The sequence below is a fragment of the Eschrichtius robustus genome, chromosome 3 (assembly GCF_028021215.1).
Source record: "Eschrichtius robustus isolate mEscRob2 chromosome 3, mEscRob2.pri, whole genome shotgun sequence".
Lineage (NCBI taxonomy): Eukaryota > Metazoa > Chordata > Mammalia > Artiodactyla > Eschrichtiidae > Eschrichtius > Eschrichtius robustus.
Genome location: NC_090826.1, coordinates 66,116,088 through 66,138,192, shown reverse-complemented (window position 1 = coordinate 66,138,192; position 22,105 = coordinate 66,116,088). Strand labels below are relative to the sequence as shown.

At 37.6% G+C, this 22,105-nt stretch overlaps 2 protein-coding genes and 3 non-coding genes across 9 annotated transcripts in view; all 5 read right to left on the bottom strand.

Moving 5' to 3' along the window:
• MSH4 (mutS homolog 4) overlaps positions 1-8,969 on the bottom strand; it is a 147,392-nt gene extending 138,423 nt beyond the window's left edge. For all 4 annotated transcript variants that reach the window (XM_068538025.1, XM_068538024.1, XM_068538022.1 and 1 more), the window contains exons 1-3: positions 8,860-8,969; positions 2,996-3,156; positions 1,581-1,691 (exon numbers count right to left, since the gene is read on the bottom strand). In XM_068538025.1, the coding sequence (XP_068394126.1) occupies positions 1,581-1,691; positions 2,996-3,156; positions 8,860-8,872 (285 nt within the window). In that variant the 5' untranslated portion in view covers positions 8,873-8,969. The remainder of the gene's footprint in view (positions 1-1,580; positions 1,692-2,995; positions 3,157-8,859) is intronic.
• Positions 8,970-13,557: 4,588 nt separating this feature from the next.
• On the bottom strand, positions 13,558-21,069 carry RABGGTB (Rab geranylgeranyltransferase subunit beta). Of its 2 annotated transcripts, XM_068540120.1 has the most exons (9): positions 20,987-21,069; positions 19,822-19,929; positions 18,981-19,178; positions 17,703-17,808; positions 16,812-16,864; positions 16,623-16,733; positions 15,935-16,060; positions 14,560-14,709; positions 13,558-14,154 (listed from the first exon to the last, which is right to left on the bottom strand). In XM_068540120.1, exons 1-9 carry the CDS (start codon positions 20,987-20,989, stop codon positions 14,044-14,046), a joined length of 966 nt encoding a protein of 321 aa, XP_068396221.1. In that variant the 5' UTR covers positions 20,990-21,069; the 3' UTR covers positions 13,558-14,043. The 2 variants fall into 2 exon arrangements, with proteins under 2 accessions (XP_068396221.1, XP_068396222.1); XM_068540121.1 differs by lacking the exon at positions 18,981-19,178.
• Positions 18,761-18,832, bottom strand: LOC137763188 (small nucleolar RNA SNORD45). Its single transcript, XR_011073748.1, has one exon. It is a non-coding gene; the product is annotated as a small nucleolar RNA SNORD45 (small nucleolar RNA).
• Positions 19,463-19,545, bottom strand: LOC137763190 (small nucleolar RNA SNORD45). The gene has a single exon (XR_011073750.1). It is a non-coding gene; the product is annotated as a small nucleolar RNA SNORD45 (small nucleolar RNA).
• Positions 20,101-20,179, bottom strand: LOC137763189 (small nucleolar RNA SNORD45). Its single transcript, XR_011073749.1, has one exon. It is a non-coding gene; the product is annotated as a small nucleolar RNA SNORD45 (small nucleolar RNA).
• Positions 21,070-22,105: the final 1,036 nt, after the last annotated feature.

Here is a 22,105-nt window from a genome sequence, read left to right as displayed (position 1 = left end):
GATGTTCCCGGACCAGGGCTCGAACCTGTGTCTCCTGCATTGGCAGGCGGATTCTTAACCACTGCGCCACCAGGGAAGTCCCTGGCTCCTTTAGTTTTAAGCACTATGCTATATTGCCTTACATCTCAAGCGTAGTAAATGTAGGTTGTTTTCGCCTTTGGAGGATTCATCTATCCCACATTCTATGTTGTTCTGTCCACGTGGGACTGTCAATTACAGTACTCTGTGCCCCACAGCAAAAAGCAAATGACCTGGGATTAATCAATCATAGTGCTTTTACCCCCATAAACAGTGATTAATCTAACATGTGGGAACATGAACAAAGCAGGAACAGTCAGGGTCCTTCTCTCGAATTCATATGTGGACACTGGAAGAAAGAAGTTATTTTTTACTCTCAGTTGGCTAAGCTGAGTTGACATCAGCCTGGAGCCATAAGCAATCATTTTATTAAACCTCACAGAGAGACGGCAGTGGAGATGAGACTAAGGATAGGATCTATCCAACCATTTGGCTTCCCAGTTACGTAAGCCAACAAATTTCCTTTTTCACTTAAGCTACTTTAAGTTGAATTTCTGTTATTCACAACCAAAGGACTTAGAATGCTTAATCAATACAAAATAATGAAGGTATATGGAAAGGTATACATAAATAAGGGTGATGAAAAGAAGTCTAAGTCATGAATGAAAGAGATAAAGAGTCCTGTCTAATAGAGACAATAGGTTTACAATAGGAACCATTTCTGGCAATGAGTCAAAGACAGCTGAGCTACACTGGATCTCTAAGAGCACAAGAAATCTTATATGACTGTAGATGCTGAATATATTAAGAACTATGAAGAACTCATTGGACCATAATCTCAGCTTGGTTTCAAATGTGTTAAAGATAAGTCTACAGACACAACGAAATATAATATTCTGAATATAATTTGCACTCCTCAAGAACTATTCTAACTGCAATGCTCTCTACTTGGTTCAGAACCACACCCGCCATTCCACAAAGCAGGGAGATGTGCTAAAGGGAAGAGATAAACCACATGGTAGAAAGGCCCTTACCGAGAGGGAGAGCATTGGCTGGATAAGGTTCCAGAGCACTTGCCTGTCACAGTCCCACAGATGGTGAGACAGTACGTGTTGCCAGGGGAAGCTGTAACAATTCTATAATATAAATCAAATTCTCCAAAAGAAAAAGTACTTGCTGATAGTTGCTATCCCCTAGAAGAATAAGAACTTCACTTTCAACTAGTCTGGCAGCGCAATAACTACTTTCCAGGAAGCTATACCTAAGGAAATCCATGCTTTCTCTAAGTGTCTGCTTCCTGTATACTCTGGGAAACATCCTTATTACCTAAAAGATTTTTCCTTTTTTTCAAAGTATATCAAGGGTACCAAATCAAATAAGTGAATTCCTTGTCATTTTTATTGTATGTATTAATAGTCCCTAAGCTTAGGACTTGTACTTAGTGAGTACTTTAGGGTATATAAAGATACCCGAATTATTGTTCTTTAGGATGATATTATAAAATGGATTTTAAATAAGTAAGACAATCTCGAATGTTACTACTGAGAATAAAAATCACTTACCTTGAAATTTTCTGTGATGAGAGTAAACAACTTGGTTGAGTTCCCCACAACACAAGCAGTATTTGACATTATTATTTCCAAAGGTGATAAAATTTTGAGTTTAGTGATCACCTAAAATAGTTTGAATAAATAATTTCTTAAATGTAATATTGGGATTCTCTAAAACCAAAAAAGTTTCGTATTTTTCTGAGAGATAAAATTAAGTCAGAGACATACAAAGTCATAACTGTTCTAATTATATGTTTCAATATACTTCTAATGGTAATATGTCAAATATACATCCTATAAAATTATAAATACAAAATATTATCATAAACATAGGCTAAATTTTACTCACAATAGTTTGTATCAGCTCTAAGCCCCCAAATAATTTGAATGTATCAAATATGTATTCCTAAAAAAAATTTTTTTTTAATAAATTCATCTACTCGGTATTTTATTCATCTCCATGAAAAACATAAACATTCAATAGCGTAACTATGGTGAATCAATCAATATGGCCACACGGGTACAGCTTAGAAGTTGAAAAGTACAGAAACACAGATGAGAAACATCTGCTTTATGACTGATGCTTTTCACAGTTTAAGGTGCATTTCTTAGAACTATACTAGACACAGAAATACTTTATCAATATTCTGAACATTCCCGTTTTTTAAAAAAAACTTTTATCCTATTCTTTTTAAATTGCATAGAAATGTGAAATACCCAGATATGCAGTACTAATATCATTTAGGTTGTTAGGTATATTAAAAAATTAATTATTAGGTAGGGAAAGGAAGTCTACATACTGGGAACCATCAAGGGGAATTAGGGAAAGAAATTAAGAACAATAAAACATTAAAAATAACATAGTATTTAATGTTTTAATAATAGTAATGGGGTCAAATAACTTTTTTGAATATAGATTAGGAGTAGACTACCTCTACCTGATAAGTCACACAAATTCCCATGACAACAGGCCAGTGGCCCAAGTTAATGATGAGTGATAGGAAGTGAAGGCAAGAAGTTGAGAGACTTAAATTATGACTGGTCTAAGACACCAGTTTCCCTTATCTCTGGAAAATAAAATTCAAATACAGTTCAGTGGAAACAACCCTTTGGAGATAGCATTATTACATATGCTATCTTTGGAATGAGTCCAAGATTTATTAATTTGAAGATATTAATTTTAGAAATTAATATTAATAGTAATTTGGAATATTTAAGTAACAGCAAAACATGTTATTTTAGAACAAAATAATATTAAAAAATTAAAATCAGGTGTAAAACTTTATTTTAATTCAGAGTAACCTACATTGGTGCAATAATGAATAACCATTATTCTACCAAAAAGTAAGCCAATTAGGAAAGCACTGACTTGAAAATCTGCAAAGTGCCCTCTAGATGAACCATTTTCTAGGAGTATAAATACTTACCTTTGCATATGTTGTGTTGTCTGCAAACTGAGATAATATAATTTGTGGGCTTTTTAAATCAATACTTGCCATTCCTATTTCACCTCTGGCAAGTCCTCTCCCTTCTACAACAGCTACAATAACTGATGGAGAGTGTGCAGAAACTGCAGATGAGGATGTAGCTATTAAAAAAAATTTTTAAAGAAAATGTATAAACATTAACAATACTTTCTAGTTCTTTCTCATAAAATCTCAAAGCACCAAGTCTAGGACACAGCTATTACTATCCAAGAAAAAAAAATCTCATTTTGCTCATCAAAATATATCTTTCCATATATCCAGACCAAATAAAAATGTTACTTCTCTATTTTGCCAAAACTTAACTTCACATTTAGAAATAATAAACTTATACATTGTCTTATTTTGCATTTTATTGGAATGAAGTCATAAAGAAACACTAAATTTGGGATCAGAAAACATATTATTTATCTTACCTTGTCATTTGAGAGCTATATGAATTTGAGCAAATTATTTCATAATAAATAATCATATATCACAAAATATAATGTTAATAGCTGCCCCACCTAACTCAAGAGGTAGCTGAAATGCTCAAATGGGATAATAATATATATCAATGTATTTTATAAAGTATAAAACATTATATGACTATAAACTCCACTTATGAGATATCTGTGTAATGTTGGATATTTTATTAATGTGCCAAGAATGTTCCAAGTTCTTTACTTGAATTAACTTTACTTCTCATGATTCTATCAACAGACATCATTATTTTCTCCATTTGCTTTTCAGGAGACTGAAGCATGAATGGAACTGGTAGAATTTGTATACCGGCAGCCTGGTTCCAGACCTGGTGCTCTTAACCACTACATGTATTAGTGATTTTGAGATCTATGCCTGACAAACCATAAATATTCAGGTAAGTAGTTTAACCTTTCTAAATTTACCATTTCTTTATCTGTAAAGTGGAAATACCAAACCTTTTTAACAAAGTTGTTATATAAGAATTAAACATAATATAGAAGGGTTTTATAAAGTATATGAAATTATAAGGCATTATTCATGGATAAAAAAAGTCAGACTACTAAACATACCTAAAATTTTATTTTCAAAGAAGCAAAATTGTCTTTTATCCCCTTTTCAACCTTTCAATATACCTTTTCTCCCCTCCTTACCCTCCCTAATCTAGAATCCTTTTTTCTTTTCTATTCTTCTGTTATAACACCTACAAAATTATTTTTACATTTATGCTATCTTAGTCAGTAGTCAACTTAAGAGTTCATTTAAAAATCTATTGTGTCTAGATCTCAGAACCTTTTTTGCCATTAAAGCCTTGTTATACATGGTGATTGAGTTTATATTAGATCTATAGAAGTCAATTTAAGTTCTGCAATCGAATATGACCTTTCCATTCTTAACTGGAAACTTAATAACAAGTTTCAGTACTTGGAAATTCAGTACACACAGAAAACATCTCCCTTAAACTTTAAAAGAACATTTATGCTGTTATCTCTCTGTTATAATACTAAAATAAGCATCATAGTACATAAAGCTTTTTTCTGGGTCTCTTATTATTTCCCTAAATTGGCTCCTTATAAGTCAAATTACTGGAAGAAGGAAAACCATCACTTTTAAAGGATCTCACATATATTGCCACATTTCTTTTCAGGATTGTACCAACTTTTAATTCCATCAGCAGTATATGAGAAAAACCAATCTTACTGAATCCTTACCGTTACTAACTTCTGCAATGTATTATTATTGTTGTTGTTATTATTATTATCAGCTAGTTTAATGGACTGGTGCTTTAAATGTGTATTTTTTAAAATTACTATCAAAATTGAACATCACTTAATATATCCATTTGTTTTCTATATTTTGAGATGTTTACATCCTTTTTGCACAATTTTTACTAGGTCTTAATGTTTTTCAATCTGTTTTTATGAGAATTTTGTATATCAATGACGACAACTTATAGTTGCTACCAATCTTGCTTTTTTTGATATCACAAAGATTTCTATTTTTGTATAGAAAGTCTTTTCCTTTATAATTTCTTCCATTACTTTTCTGCTACGAAACTCCTCCTTCATTGAGACATTTGATATTCATTACTATTTTCTTCTAACTTTTTGAGTTGTTTAGTTCATTTTGATCTCTCATTTGGGCAGAACTTTGAGCAGTACATTTGGTTCTCCACCTTGTCTGGCTTGTCTGGAATGAAAGATAACCAGAAGTACAGATTTAGACTCATTCATAAGCAGTTGCTAATGGTTTAGCTGGATGGTCAGGGACTGGGAAGGAACAGAACTGGAAGATAGTGACAAGGAAAGTTGGGGAAGAGGTATGTGGATGGATCTCTTAGAATGGGCATAGACTTTGAAAATATTTGTCTCATGTGAATGCTCACCAAAGGGCATCCACTGTAAAGGAGACTCTTGATAATAGTGGACAAAATGATACACCCTATGATGTCAATGAGCCTCTTTTCCCAGCCACCACAGTGTTTCCTTAATAGACCCATGAACAAGTCAGCCATGGTGGCAAGAATGGAAACTATGCATCGGCTAAACAATGTGAACTTCCTCTTACAAAGGCTGACCTGGTTAACCCTACTGCTGAGTGCCTAACTGGCCAACAGCAGAGATCAACATAAATGCCCCATACAGTACCATTCCCCAGAGGGACAACATACCACCTGATGGTAGGTTGATTACACTGGATTTCTTCCATCAAGGAGGGGGCAGATATTTGGCCCCACTGGAATAAACACATATTCTAGATACAGATTTGCCTGCCTTGCCCACAGTGCCTCTGCCAGCATCATGATCTATGAACTTACAGAGTGCCTTATCCACCATCATGGCATTTCACACAGTATTGCATCTGATCAAGGAACTCACTTCACAGCAAAAGAAAAAAATGCATCAATGGACTCTGGCCCATTGAAACAACTGGTTTTACCACATACCCCATCACACAGAAATGCCTGGCTTAGCTGAAAGGCAGAATGACTTACTGAAGACTTAATGCCAATTAGGAGACAATACCCTAAAAGAATGGGGCGCTGTCTTACAGGATGCAGTTTATACTTTGAATCACAGATGCTGTATTCCTCATAACCACAATACACAGGTCCAAGAATCAAGGGGAGGAAACAGGAGTGGCTACTCTCACTTCACTATTATCCCTATCAACCCACCCAAAGAATTTTTGCTTCCCATTCTGGCAACTTTGAGCTCTGCTGGTGTGGAGATCTTAGTCTCCACAAAGTTATTGGTTCCACCAAGTGACACAACCATGATTCCACTGAATTGGAAGATGAGATTGCCATCTGTCCATTTTAGGCTCCTTATTTATGCTACTGAACCAATAGGCAAAAAAAAGGAGGGGCTATCTATGGATGGGGTGGCTGCTCCTAACTGCCAAGGGGGTATCATGTCGCTATACACAATGGAGGCAAAGTGGACTATATATGGAGCCCAGGGTTTCTCTAAGGCAGCGGTCCCCAACCTCTTTTGGCACCAGGGACCGGTTTCGTGGAAGACAATTTTTCCATGGATGGGGGAGCGGGTAGGTTCAGGCAGTAATGCCAGCGATGGGGGGGATGGTTCAGGCGGTAGTGCAAGCAATGGGGAGTGATGCGGAGCGGCAGATGAAGCTTCGCTCGCTCACCTGCCGCTCACCTCCTGCTGTGCGGCCCAGTTCCTAACAGGCCATGGATGGGTACTGGTCCACGGCCCAGGAGATGGGAACCCCTGCTCTAAGGCACCCCTCAGTATTTCCAACAGTATATGTTAATGGAAAACTACAGCAACCAAAAAGAGGCAGAATGACCAAGGACTCAGACCCTTCAGGAATGAAGGTCTGGGTCGTTCCACCATTATTGCTGCAGGTAAGGGAAATATGGAATGGGTAGTGGAAGAAGGAAGCCATAGATATCAACTATAACCTCATGACCAATTACAGAAATATAAACTGCAGTAGCTTTGGATATTTTCTCTATGCTTTGTTATATGCATGTTTATTTGTATAAACTAACCATTTTTCTCTCTCTTTTCACTTTTAAAAAATTTATGCACAAGTTATTGGAGGTTAACTTTACAACTTAGTCTTTAAGTAACACAATATTCAGTGGGACCACGACTGAATTTGAGATCATTAATATGCAATGACTGTTGGGACTATGAATCTTCTCATTTTGGGAAAGACTGAGGACCCCCTCACTTGCAAGTACAGATGTATACATACTGTTAGGTAGAAACACAGAGTTGTTTTGTTGTTGTAAAGGAATCCAAATGTGTGTAGAATGACATATATGGACATTGAATAGCCAAAGGAGTTATGCCAGTTATCAATTTAGTGTTACTCGGCTCCAAATTCACACTTCAATGTAAGCTCTGCGACAGCGGACAGAATTGCTGTATTTCTCCTTTAAAGTGTGCATAATGTATACTCCAATAAAGATGTTTAAAAAAAAAAAAGTGCGCATAATGTTAAGTTTTCTCAATTGAGGGCACTGGAGGGACCTTGCATGATGAAGGGCTCTCCTGCAGCTTCCACTGGGTCAGCAGTGTAGGTATGAGGACATCTGGTGGTGATGTGCCCAGCTACATACCCAGAATGTGCTGTCCTTTGGCAATCACACAGCCGCAACATGGCACGGTAACAATCATCTTACAGCCCTCTCAACAGAGATATCCTGCATTCCAGGCCTCCTGCCCATACTAATTCCTTCGGCTCTTTCACTCTCTCCTCAGTCTGTCTCCCAAAGTCCTCTTGATGCCACCACCCTCCCAACAGGGAGACTGTGTGCTCCAGGCCTCCAACCCACACCAGAGCCCACTCCCATTGCACAGCCATGTTCTAGCCACCAGCTACAGTTCACCCACCCTGCCTGCTTCCTGTTTGCCTGGCCTGGCAAATCTGCAGTCACTACTGAAACTGCCATTCAGTATTCACCTTCTCCAAAGAGGTCAGTACCCCAGCGTTGGAAATGGGACCCAGAAGGGGGCCACTTCCAAGTAGGACCTCTTGGGAGTCCTATATCCTATAGTTACTCTTTTATGACAGTTTAATAATTCTTTATATTAAATCTTCCCTGTTTAAATTATTGTATGGTTCTACTTCAGATTGGATCTTCACTGCAACAGTCTCTGTCTTCATGGAGTTTATAGTCCAGCAAAGAAGATGGACAATTTAAAAAAGACAATCAACCTCATTTATAACCAGGAAAATGCAAATTCAGACTATAGTTAGGTAGTATTTTACAACTGCTAGACTGGTAAATATTAAGGAGTCTGACAGTACCAAATGCTGGATAGGATACAGATCAACAAGAACTGTCATATATTGCTAGTAAGAGTGTATGTTGGTAGAACCACTCAGAAAAACAATTTGTCATTATTTTGTAAATGTATACATTCATATATCTTTGAACCAAGAGATGCTTACACATGTAGACCTATTTCACCCATTTTCCCCTCAAGAAAACCTACATTTAGATAAATTCTAAAATTTAAGTATTAAAAAATCATTCAACAGTATTATCAGGATCAACTTTTAGATTTAAGCAAACGTACAGAAGGAAGGGCTTTCTCTTTCTTGTGCTTTTTTTGTCAGAATGATAAAATAATGTAGACCTGCATTTTTTAACAAACAATATCACAAACTATGTAGCCTTATTAACCCAGCCTCAAATTGTAGATATGGCTAAATTGATGTATTTATCGTTCAGTCTTCCATATTAGTTACAAATAACTTCATATTAACTTAACTACCCTAATATATAATTTAATATTAAGTTAATTTAAACTTTTAACTTTAAAAGTTTCTAAAGGTCAATTAGACCAATATTCCACTCACTTTACCTGAATGTCCCATTTGCAGTGTCCAACTTTTATAACCTGGTCTCTGGGGATTTCCAGCAGATAATGGAGTTTTTAGTATTTGAGGATAATTACTATCTTGCGCAGAGGAAGAGCTTGTACCGGGAGTAAAATGTGATGCAAGTGTGTTTTCCGCATAAGATCTTTTGTTTGTAAAGTATGAACCTAAATTCAAAAAAAATTAAATATCAGTTCTTAAAGATTCCGAAATATGCAAAGTTGTACTAATTCCTATAATCTGTATAAAACTTCATCTGATAATGATTTTTTAGTGTAACAAATTATGACAAGTTTAACAACATTACTGATAAATAATCTTGTACTAAAATATAATGAAAAGTGCTTGCTAATATGGCTTTTTCTTATACAAGTTGACTGAGACTTTTCTTGCTAAAATCACAAACTACCTTCTAATCTTCAAATACACCAGATATATTTACTTTGTATAGTAATTATAATACATCTTTTCCTTTGTTGACCTCTTCATTGAAACTCTCTCCTCCCAGGTAACTGGTGTAAAGAGAGTTTTAGGCTCACTTTGATTCAGTTCCTTGTTTAGTTAGTTACCTGTTGACATAAGACATTACCTATTTTATAGGGTTGTCATAAAATATGAAAGAATGTGCATAACAGCCTAGCATGTGTCTTGGCACATACGAGGTTTTTTTGTTTGTTTTTTAATTGAAGTATAGTTGATTTACAATGTTGTGGGCACATAGAAGTTCTTAAAAGTATATATTGGGTTTCTTTTCTCCTCTTCCCCTTGACTTCCATGACAACTCTCTATCTTGATTCTCCTTAAACCACTTCTTTTTAGTTTCCTTTGCCAGGTCCTTTTTCCCTCTGTCTGCCTCTTAACTGTTGGCTTCCCAAGGTTCCATATGTTTTCACTTTCTCTCACAAATCAAAATTATACATTTTCTCTGGGCATCTCATCTATTATTTTGGTTTCTATTAATATGTATTTCCGGGCAATTCTCAAACCTTCATATACAGCCCTAACTCTTCTCCAACACTATAAACCATGGGGTGGCAAACTCCCTGTGTAAAATTGGGACAAAAGAAAAATCTACCTTGCAGAATTATCGTTAGGATCAGAGATACAAAATGCCAAGTAAGAAGCTAGAACAGAGTAGTGCTCATTAATTAGTGGATGTTATTACTGTTGAAAATAAATGGGTGAAAAAGCATCTCACGAAGGGGGGTTATACTGACAACGTAAACATGTATGTTGCCTTGGAGGAACTGCAAGTAGGTCAATTAGATTAGAAAGTAGGGTAATTATTAAGAAATGATAAGAGATAAGACTGCAAAGATTGAAAACAGATCCCAAATGGCCTTGGATGTCCTAATAAAGAGTATGATTTAAAAAAAAAAGAGTATGATTTTTTTAACTGCAAAAACAGAGTCACTGATTGAAGTGCCAAGGGACATAAGATTTTCATTTTCCGGGACCTCCCTGGTGGCTCAGTGGTTAAGGATCCGCCTGCCAAGGCAGGGGACACAGGTTCAAGCCCTGGTCCGGGAAGATCCCACATGCCACGGAGCAGTTAAGCCCGTGCGCCACAACTACTGAGCCTGCGCTCTAGAGCCCGTGAGCCGCAACTACTGAGCCCACATACTACAACTACTGAAGCTTGTGCGCCTAGAGCCCGTGCTCCATAAGAGAAGCCACCGCAAGGAGAAGCCCGCACACCTCAACGAAGAGTAGCCCCTGCTCGCCACAACTAGAGAAAAGCCGGTGCGCAGCAACCAAGACCCAACGCAGCCAAAAATAAATAAATTAATTAATTAATTTAAAAAAAGAGAATTAAAAAAAGATTTTCATTTTCCATATAACTCTAGTGACACTGTTAAGTAAGCTTGAAAGAAAGAATACTTAGGAGTATGAGGCAATAATTCAGACATAAAATCATAAAGGCCTGTAATGGCACAGAGATAGAAAAGGACAATTACTTAAAAGATAAAGTTAGATAGAATTGAACTATTTGGATGTTATGAGTGAGGGAATACTCGAATTATTGGTCTCCTAGGTTTAAGATTTAGAAAACCCAATGACTGCGATAAGAGAAACAGGTCGAGGAGCTGCAGAGAGATGAATTAAATTAATCATATAGTGAGTCTGAGGATTTCCACTGGTTCCTCACCAGAAGCTTCAGAAGACAGTCTGAAACAGGAATCTGGAGCATAGATGAGATCTGGGCTGTGGTGATAGTCACATCCAGACAGAAGTGGCCTAGGAAAAAACCTCTAAGGACAAACCAATAATTTGGGAACTAACAAAGGTAAGCACAGTTCTCTGGAAGGCAGGAGAAAAACAGGGGAGAGTGGAATCAACAAAAGCAAATTAAGACGGTTTCAGAGAAGACCGGTCAAGAGCATTAAACACAGTGGAAAGGTCACACAAGATGAACTGAAAAGTGACCACTGAATTTGGCATTTGTTACCTTATCATTGACTTGCAATGTTGTCTGGAAAGACGGTGATGGTTTTGCCATGGTGAGTGACTGAATATAGAATAAACGAGTTGAACTCTCCTTGAAAGACATTTTTCATACTAAACATATTATTCACCTCAATTAGATAAAATGTTAAATCTAGTCTGTTTTCACGGCATCCTAGAAGGACTTGGAGAGTTCAGTTCAGGAGCCAAGAGGTTCACCACTTCTATCACCAAACTCATGCACAAATTCAGGCATCTGTCATCAGGGGCGGAGAGCTGGGACATCACACCGGATGTTAATGCAACCCGCCTCAGAACCGAGCCACCCGCCATCACAGCCTTGTAATAAAGCCAATTTGAAGAAGAGTCCAGCCCTTTAGTCACTCAGAAACACTAAATTCCCGGAGCATTCCATTCTCATCTTCCAAACAAACCCCAACTGATACTTCTCTGTGGTAACCACCAACTACAGCTCCCTGAGCCTCCGGGAATTCACACAACCGCTCCTTGCCTTGAGCTGGCCGCGCGCTGGGCGGGTGCCGAGGGAGGCTGCTGCTGTCGCTCCGGTCGGCCGCCGCTCCAGACGTGCCTGGAGGGGAGGACGAAGAGGCGGCCTGGGCTGAAGGGCATCTCTGAGGAGTCTCCTGGAGTCCAAAATTGTAGCGGGGACCCTGGGACCGAGCCTCTACCGAGGAGGGGGAGGAGGGGGAAACCGCAGGGACAGAAGTTGAGGCTGGTGGGATCTCAGGCCTCAGCATGCTCATAAACCCTCTCAGAACACCCCTCGGCAGGGCCCAAGGGCAGAAGCTACGCCGGGAAAAGTGCGAGCATGGTGCGCAGGCGCACGAAGCCGCATGGCGCGCGCGCAGAGCCCCAGCGTGCCGCAACCGCCCACCTTCCCCCCCGCCCCCCACCCCATCCACACCTGGGGGAATGTACTCCCAGGCTTTCCGGTCCCGTCACCTCCCACAGGTTTTGGTCGAACTAAATGTAAGGTACAGACCTCCTCAGCTGAACGGAATTCAGGGCCCATCAATCCAACTTGGTAGACCCATTATTCGCACTGCACCCTATTTCCTTATCACAAGGTGTTCGGGGCTAACATTCCGCACATACCTCCAAATACACTGGTTTCTTTTTAATTACAGAAACTGTCTTATCACTGTGCACGCAGTGCCTGTGATAGTGGAAACAAATTTAATGCTCACACAGTAGTACAAACCATTTAACATTGGTTTCGTGGCTAAAGAGCCACTAACCCCTTACAGCTTAAATATTCACAGGGCTGTTATCACTGCAAGACTGCCCCTCACCCAGTAAGCATATGGTTGTGTGCACAGTACAGAAGGAACCAGGTTAAGAAGAGGTATCTCTTGGACAGTTTCCTCTCAATTTCTAGTACTGGGTCTTCACACATAGGTATGAACTATTTAAAAGCAGACTACACAAACTCAAACTAGCTTTACAACAAATGACCTTTGGGAAATTTTGTGCCTGCTTACTTTTCTTGAATACACAGTAATAGCAACTTCGTAGAGATGCCAGGATTGAAAACAGAATACTCTGGATACTATTAGAAGAAATGCATTACTCAATTCATGCAATTGTTAAGTACATCAATAAATCAGGTATTCATAGAACAGCTCATCCACATGCAATGACTGCAGTCCTCAAAACTCCCAACTTCCAATGACAGCACGTAAATAAAATTATGTTCCATCCAATGACTTCCAAACCTTCAGAAACAAAATACTGGCAATGCAACTCAAACTCTTCAAATTAATAAACTGTCAAAAAACAATGCTAGATTTCAATCTCACATTGGTCAATGTGTTCAGAATCATCACTTTACACATGTAAGATGATTCTCTAACTCTTACACAGGGTATTGCAAAGACGCTTGAGCAAATTTCAACTTCCATCAAGAAAAATGTTCATTAAAATACTTTATTTTCACCAAGAACATAAAACTCTTATAAGAGTTATAATCTCTTGTAAGAGATTAGCTGTGGTCTCATCTTTCTGAAAACACAGGTAACAAAAAAATACTGTGGCAACTATCAACTTGTGTTTCCTTACTCGGCAGGGAAAAAAGCCAACAATCCCCCTTGGCATTCCGACATAAAATATTAGAAAGTGAGAATATAGTCCAGATTGCAATCCTATTCCAAGGTGGTGAATTGTCATTTACTTAAATCACTTTGTAACCAGCTCAGTAACCACAAACATATGAAATATTCCCAAATTTCAGCCATTTATTTTTTTTCATCTTTTAATTCCTATGGGGTTCATCAATTCTTTATCAGTTAACATTCTCATTGACAAAGACCAATTTATATTAACTATAGTTATATATAACATATCAAGGGAGTACATGGGAAAATCAGAACATAAGACTTCATCAGCTAAATAGAGTTCAACTCAGTTTGCTGTTATGGAGACAAACAAGATAAATACATTGAAGCATAAACAAAATATTACGCTCAGAATAACAGCATTCCAGAAGAAAACGGAAAGCTGAAGATACAATAAAGGTCTCTAATTTACAGTATGTATAATTATATAATTTATTAAAATCAACACAATTCATGTACAAAATATTAACATGGCAGCCATTACGTTTGTTAAGCACTTCAAATACTGAAATGTTAAAACAGTAAAACTACACTAAGCAACTTCTGCATCAAGGGATCTAATCTAGCTTACTAGTTCAGGCTGAACATTCACTCTCCGAAGTATTTCTTCAGGCATGCAAAAAACAGGGCTAACAGGTTTAATCTGTTCTTCTCCCAAAAGTGACAATCCAGCAATTCCAAATAGAGTATGAAAAGGATCTACCTATTAAAAAAATAAGAATTTATAGAGTATTACAAAATGAAAACTTCTAAAACCCTGCTTCTGAACAATGATTATACTGCAGCCTATTGTATTCCATTTGAACATACGCTTAAAGTTTTCTGAAATAATGATGGTTTCAAATTGTATTTTTAAACACAGAACCTGGTCCACACACTCATTTCTTGGCAATAAGTGACCAGAAATTTCTGTAAACTTGTTTTACATCTTTCATATATTCTTAAATGACAATTATTTAAAAAGCATCCCTTCAAAGCAACACTTGGAAATACCATCCTTTCCCCCCACCCCCCTATTCCTAATTCTGGAAACTTAGAACCCTTAGAACACAAAGCAACACTGAAAATTTTAACTGTTAAATAAACAGTCACAAATATACTTGCCATATCTCCTGGCCTGTCCGCAAATCCTCCCGTTTCTTCATCTTGACATGCTAAAATGAAACTGCGCAGTTTCTCTCTGTCAATCCAATGAAGCCTTCCAATTATCTTTAGGGAAGCCAACACCCACCAAGAATAGCATACATCTGGTAACTAGGAGGAAAAAGCCACAAGTTGCCTCAATTGTACTTTCTGGTCCAAATATTGGGGGTGGGAAGGGAATCAAGGGATATACGGACCATGCAGTGTTTGAAACACTGAAATCCATAAATACAATTGCTTAGAATTAAAGATAATCACTGGAAAAGAGAAGACCAAACACTCCATTCCATAGAAAACCATGCTGAATGTTTCAGCTTCAGTACTCAGTGATAACCATCCATCTACCTTATTTTCTATTTGCAGTGAATACCTAAATAAGCCCCTTAATCCAAGAATCTGGTGGTAAGGCTCGTGAGATCTATGGTACTGTATGTTCCACTGCCCTAGGTAGAGCACTTTCAGTAAGTGCTGTCCAAGCAGGTACACAACCTGCTTCAAAAAAAAAAAAAAAAAAAAATCACCCCGGCTCCTCAAATCATGGTAACTTAAGAAATGCAGAAGTTCCCACCTTAGACTGAATTTCAACAAGATCCCTAGGTGATTCACAGGCACATTAAAAGCTGTCCTACATTTTAAGTGCAATCCTCACCCCCAACGATCTTCTACTTATTGAAAAGCTGCCCAGGTTTTTCATTGGATCTTAACTAGAAACCACTTGTGGTTATTTCCCTACCTATTAACTTATTCAGAAATACTGAGCAAGCAAAATTAAACAAAAATACAATGACCCAGATAAAAGCATCACCATGCTCTATCATATTTTAGATCAGGGGCTCAGCAGGCTACAGCCATTGAGTCAAATCTAGACCACAAGAATAGCTTTTAGTATGTGTAAATGATTTTTAAATATAATAGTTTTGCGACAGGAAAATTATGAAATTTGTACGTGTAACAAGACCACAGGTCAAAGCTAAAAATATTTACTACCTGGTCGTTACAGACCCAATTCAGAGTGTGTGAGAGCTAAACAAAATTGGCTTTTTCTTTAAAAATTAACAAAGATTTTAAATAAAAATGTTGTAATCCAATTTTTTAAAAAAATCTTTCATTTGGCAAATCCATTGTCCTTTCCCACCCATAAGTGGGCATGGAGATTTCTGTACAAGATGCATGTGTTAATAGAAGCCTTTGACTCCCAGATATACATAATGCAAAGTAGTTAAGGTGAAAAGCTCATTATCAATTTACAAGAGCAATACTGAGATATACAAGACAAAAAAAGTCCTCACTCAAGGTTATAAAACTTAAAAAGTTCATCTTATGAAACGACAGATACCTTCTCTGGCCTTCCATTGAGTCCACCTGATGGAAGCTGTCGTTCACAAAGCCACCAACCAAGTAAATCAGAATTTACTCGATGCAACTGACTAGTAATAGCCAGGAATCCTGTGCAACAATAGATCTAAAATTACAGACATAAAGTACATGTGTATAATAGTTTTTCAACAATAACATGGTGATAAAAACTACTTAAATTATTAAAGCTCCATTTTCTATCTAAAAATTTGCTGACAGTAAGAATTGCAAACAAGAACACAATTATTTGAACAAAACCAACCACACTACTAGGATGCAACTGCAATGCAAGACTGTCACAATTTCTTCATGGCTAAAAGCAAGCTTTATTTGACAACCATTTACACATACAACATCCTCTGGCACAAGCAAAAAGGTGTTGGGGATAGGTAGGGAATGTTTTCATCTGATTAAAAACTAATTGAAAATCAAAATATATTTTTGGTAATTACAAAACTACTTATGTTTACCTGGGTCAGAGGATTTCACCAACAGGGGACTGTATACAAAGTAAACTACTGTAAAAATGCCTTCCTTAATCAGCAATTAATTCTTATGTAACATCCCACATTATATTACATTCAGTCAAATTAACTTGCTATTTTCCCAATTACACGGGCTATCCCTTCAAAACTGACACTACATTTTAATCTAGATTGATAAATTACCTGCCCAGCATGGGATTCAGAACCTGGCCTGCAACCAAATCCACCATCAAAGTTCATACATGATAAAACAAATTCGATTGCCTTTTCCACATTAATAGCATCCAGCTTCCCCTGTAAACAAAATATACGTATTAAATTCCAGAATAATCATGTAAGTTTAATCATTCCAATACAACATTTAAAACTTACCAATAGAGCCAAAGTTGCCACCGCACAAAAAGAGAATCTTGTATCGATTTCTCCTAAAAATAAAGGGATCAAACCAAAACATTACGTGTTATCAGAGGCTTCTGATCATATTATGTAGTAAAAGTTAATTAAAAACAACCTCTGCACAACTACCATGGTTAAATTTCCAAGAGTTCAGGCTTAACATGTACTTCTAGTCACCAGGAGGAAAGCTAAATCTTTAAAAAGTGATCCATAATCACTTACTTTATTTCGAAGGAAACTAAGAACTAGAAAACTGCTTTGTCAAAAATACAAGCAAATAAATTGCTTTCAAAGCCCCAGAAAGGTAACAGAAAAAGACTAGTCAATTTCTTAGAATGATAATAAACTTACCCTATTATATAAAAGTAGATTTTCACATCCCATGAAGCAGCTGGTCTCTCCTGCCTGCACTGTATTCAGCCCTAAAGCAGAGATTATCTACATTTATCAAGTCAAATACTACTCCCTCCCTCCACTCAAATATTCAGTAAGTTTGTAAAGTTTTTTGAATATTTTCCCCTTGCCAGAAAGTTCTAAAAAAACTTTACAAAGCCACCAAATATTGGGGAAAAAAGTTTCACCTACCTTATCTTTTAGACTGGCCCCCTCTGTTCCAGTACTCCTGTATGCTGATATAACTAGCACAGTGCATGCTGGAACTTCCAGCAGACCATTAACTCCAGTTAGACCAGCTGCTTAGTGGGACCTGAAAAGATGAAAAACTTAAAAATCTCCTGATAAGTTATTAGCAAAGCCCCCAATTCGTTGAACTTTAAAATTTGCAACAAAGCTTATTACTACAATGAACACCAAAGCAGAACATTTTTGGATTGGTATTTTGGGTGCCATGGATTAAAGGGACATTACCCCAAATATCTCCAGCAAAAGAACCATCTTCTTTCTGTAGACTCTGAACATATTCCACAACTTTATTTACATCAATAACATTAATACTATCATAGAGAGTAAGAATCTGTAACAAAAACAAACCATGGTAAGTAAATACCTCTTCAACACTGGTAAGTTTGTTCTAACAATGTTCTTCCTCAACTACCTTTTAAGTTGTCAAGCAAGCATGTCCTTTTGTTTATGTACATTGTGAAATTTTCTCAAATGTGCACTTCTACTATGCAGTCAAATTATAGATGTTACCAACAAACACAAACCTTTAACCACAAAGCATTATTTTTCCATTTATAAATTGTTAACTTAGCGCTCTAAGACTCATATATACTAACTTACATAGACTTTAAACCCTTATTTGTGGATCTTCACTAATATCAAAATCAAAGCTAACTCCAAGGAGGGAATTCCCTGACGGTCCAGTGGTTAGGACTTGGCGCTTTCACTGCCATGGGCCTGGGTTCAATCTCTGGTCAAGGAACTAGGATCCCGCAAGCCACAGTTCATCCAGAAATGTAAAAATAAGTAAAAATAAATAAATTTTAAACTCCACGGAAAACAGCAGAGTTGTGAAATGCCAGAGTATAAACGGGGAACCACAGGCAGCTTGGTATTTCCAGATATTAGATGAAAAGCAAGATGAGACTAGAAGGGAGGAAATGGCCAGGCCATGGAGAGAAGCAAATGCCATGCAGAAGTTTGATGAATACAAGAAACAGATGAAGGAGGCTTCTACGCATGCCGTAAACAGGCTTCGAGCAGTTTACGTAATCCATTATGCTATTTGCTGTTCTCTGAATAATGTTCCAAGTGACAATCTTCAGAACATATTGTTTTCTATTATCAGACAAGACTTATGTAACGTAATCTATTGGGATAGGATAGGTCATGCTGTCTAATAAAACAGATTTCAGTGGCTTAACTTCACAGGATTTTTCTTGCTCAAAACCAACCACCAACCTAACTCCACTGAGTGATTTTCAAATATTTACATATACTTAAGATAAACATAATTACCATCCAAGGTCTCAGTGTAATTTTATAATTTACATCAACTTTGGATTCAGCTAATACATGCCACCACATCATTGACCTTGTAGAACATATACTTCATTTGAAAAGATGAGTAACTTTTTAACATAGATACTGATTTTGTCACTTTCCTGATACCTAGTTTCAATTTCCCCACTCTCACGGAAGAGAATACATCACCAAGACTGCTGAATTTTTATTAGTATTTACCTGGACAGCACTAAGAGTGTACAAAAGATGAGGATCATGTCCAATACTAGCACTTATTCCACCACACTCGTGTTGACAAGACTTAATAAATGTCAGAATTTCTTCTCTATTCATGCGATGTAGCTGTCCCATGAGATCCATAACAGTCAGACCCCAATAGATGCCACTCATTCTCAAATATTCAGACATACAGTATTCCTAAAATACAGAATTACTTTAATGCGTCAGTTTGAATTGATGCCAGGTTAAAGATACTGAACACATGAAGCTAAATAGTCATGGTGTTACATGGCCCTAACTCCATAGCTACAAGGTTATGGGAATTCATCAATACTAGATTATTTCCCAACATGGTAAATTTCAGCTCTTTGTATCCCACAGGAGAAAATATTCACTTCCAATTAAGTTGTTCATTTAATTTTTTCTAAGATTTTCCCACAGAGGAAAACTGGGAACACCATTCTTCAAGGTTAAACTTATTCAAGGTCTCAGCGTAATTCTAGAGCTTAAGTGTTATCTCACATCACCGTAAACTCAGGTAATACATGCCAACACATCATTGACCTTGAAAGCATTACCTCAACTACAAAAGTAAATCTATTCCATGCCTCAAAATTCTTACAAATCGGGGCAGGAAGGGAAATCTACTTTGTCTGCCAAGGCCACTAAATAAGTGTTGGTAAGGACCGTGGTTAATTCCACTGCCCCTCAACCACAGATACCAGTGCTTGGCACACAGAAGTTGGATACGATTTTTAAGAAACATGGGCCATACTAACCTGCTTATTCAGAATGGCCAACACCTTTAAAAATAAACTTTTCAACATAAAAGTATACATACGTAATCATCTTTCTTTGAGCCATAGGATGCTATATAATCTGCATGCTTCTCCACTAATAGGGTGTCGGGTGCATCTGACTTGATAATAACATCCTTCTGCGGTGTGCCCTTTCACACAAAAAGTGATTTCATAAATTTTTATCTTTCCACGTTTGACCCCAGAGCATATATTCAATACACATTTGAATTCTGATTGCATCTTGCCATATAAAAACTTTCAATTTTAAAAGTATCTGACTAAAAAAGAACTAAACCCCTCATAAAGATCCAGGTATTTTTCAGGTCTCAGGGTAATTCTAGAGCTAAAGCAGAAATAATCAACTTTAGATTCAGAATACATGCCAGCTCATCATCGACCCAAAAAATTACCTCCATCTTCATCTCTCTTTGCTTATCTTTCACTTAAAGAGTTAAGTAAAATAAACATACACTATCAAACCTTACGAATTTAAGACAACATATGGCTTACATGTGGCAAAAAGTTGAAGCATTAAAATAAAAATCTTGCTAACCCATAATTTGCAGTTAAGTTCTTTAATGAGATTTTATTAATCCTAGAAACTCAGGTTTCAAAGCACCTTCCATGTACCCCAAAAGTTATTTATCAAGCAAGCAGTCCCTTTAGCCTAATCTTCTCCAGCTTTAGTTTTAGTTTCTACAAGCCCCCAGGTGATGAGGATGCTGCTCTAGTTCTTATTTTTTAAGTAGGTCATGATCACTACCAATAAGAACAAAGCAATTAATTTCCTTCACATCCCATTCATATTTACTAGGTCAAGCCCATACTATTAATAATTATAAAGATTCTGAACCATATATTCATGGCCAAATGGAAGGAAATATATATGTACATGTATATATATAGAAGGAAAAGAGAACTACCCGGCTTTTTTGAGAGATTAAGAAACCGGGTCGTTGACCCCTGAGGCCCGCCGGATAGGAGGAAGTCTGGCCGCATGTGCAGCCGCGAGATCTGCAGAAAACGCTAAGTAATACCTCACCCTGTCTCTGAGTCCTCAAAAAACCTTCCAAGGCCTATGTCTTAACTCAACCATTCTCCAATACTTAGAAAACAACCCACTGGGGCCTGAACTGCTTAAACATTAGCCTATCTAGTCTCCTCCCGACTCATCTACATAGCAACCCAATACACGTCCACACTCACCATGTCTGAGAGCGAAAAGAGAACTAGGCTCGTCGCTGGGCGGATTTAGGCAGCAAGCGCCTGCGCAGAGGCGTCCTTCAGGCCCCCCACCCCCAAACCCGCCCGCGCCCGACATAGCTGTCCACACTCCCGCCTGAAGGAAGGAGCAGTTCCGTGGCTGCCCTAGGACCCCACCGACTGCTCATAGCTGTCCTCGCTGCCTGCGCCTAAAGTCTCTGGCGCCAATTTTCTCGTCTCGTAAGGTCCGCGGTTTTGTCTACAAGGGTTTTAAGTAATGTGTAAATACCTGAATAACTTTTAAGAAATCGTTTATTCTTGAGACTCTTTGAACTTTGAAGATCTGCAATGGCTGGTAATTAATAGAGTTGCACGTAGTTAAGTGTTCAATAAATGTTTTTGAGTGAATGTTAATGAAGTGTTCACATTCCCCTCCTGTTTGCCTTGGCCATTACGGCCGACTCCCTCACCTACTCCCCCCACTTCTTTAGGAAGTACTAATATCTGAAATATTTGGAACTGAATTTTCAACGAAGAAACACCCATGTGCGTTTTATGAGCTTTCCACAGAAATCGGATTTACTAGGTGTGTTAACACAGCTGTTTTCAATTGTGCTTTCTTTAGGACTGTCATACTTCAGCATTTTTGAGCACCCATTAGAAAATAATGGCACCACACATCCTTGCATTCAGTAACGATTTGGAGAAGGGTTCCTGACACAGTGACATATGTGGGTTATCAGTAATTGAGAGAATGTTGGATCTACTGTGATGATAGATTTCATTATTTCGCCCTGTAGTTCTGTTGATATTCGCATTTCTAGCTTGAGGCCACTTTATTAAATGCATATAAGTTTAGACTTATCTATTTCTGCTGAGTTGAGCCTTTTATCATTACGTGATGATTGTGTCTAGCCCTAATAATTTTTATTTTAAAAAGTCTGCCTTGTTAAATAGTGTCAACGAAAAATTAATCCGTTGCTCCAAGAAAGAAATGGAAATTTTTTTCCGAGCCAAATTTGAGGATTATAACCTGGGAAGACCATCTCAGAAAGCTTCTGAGGACTGTGCCGCGGGTTACAAGTGAAGGTACAGTTATATGTTTTTTGAGGCAAAGGGCTG

Excerpts from the sequence above, each read along its gene's own strand:
- RABGGTB (XM_068540120.1), bottom strand. Across the intron at positions 16,734-16,811 it reads TGGCAACTTTGGCTCTATTG|GGGAAGCTGGATGCTATTAA; the intron begins GTAAGTTTTAAA and ends TTTTGTTTACAG. Across the intron at positions 14,710-15,934 it reads TCAATGGAAGGCCAGAGAAG|TTACCAGATGTATGCTATTC; the intron begins GTATCTGTCGTT and ends TTTTCCTCCTAG.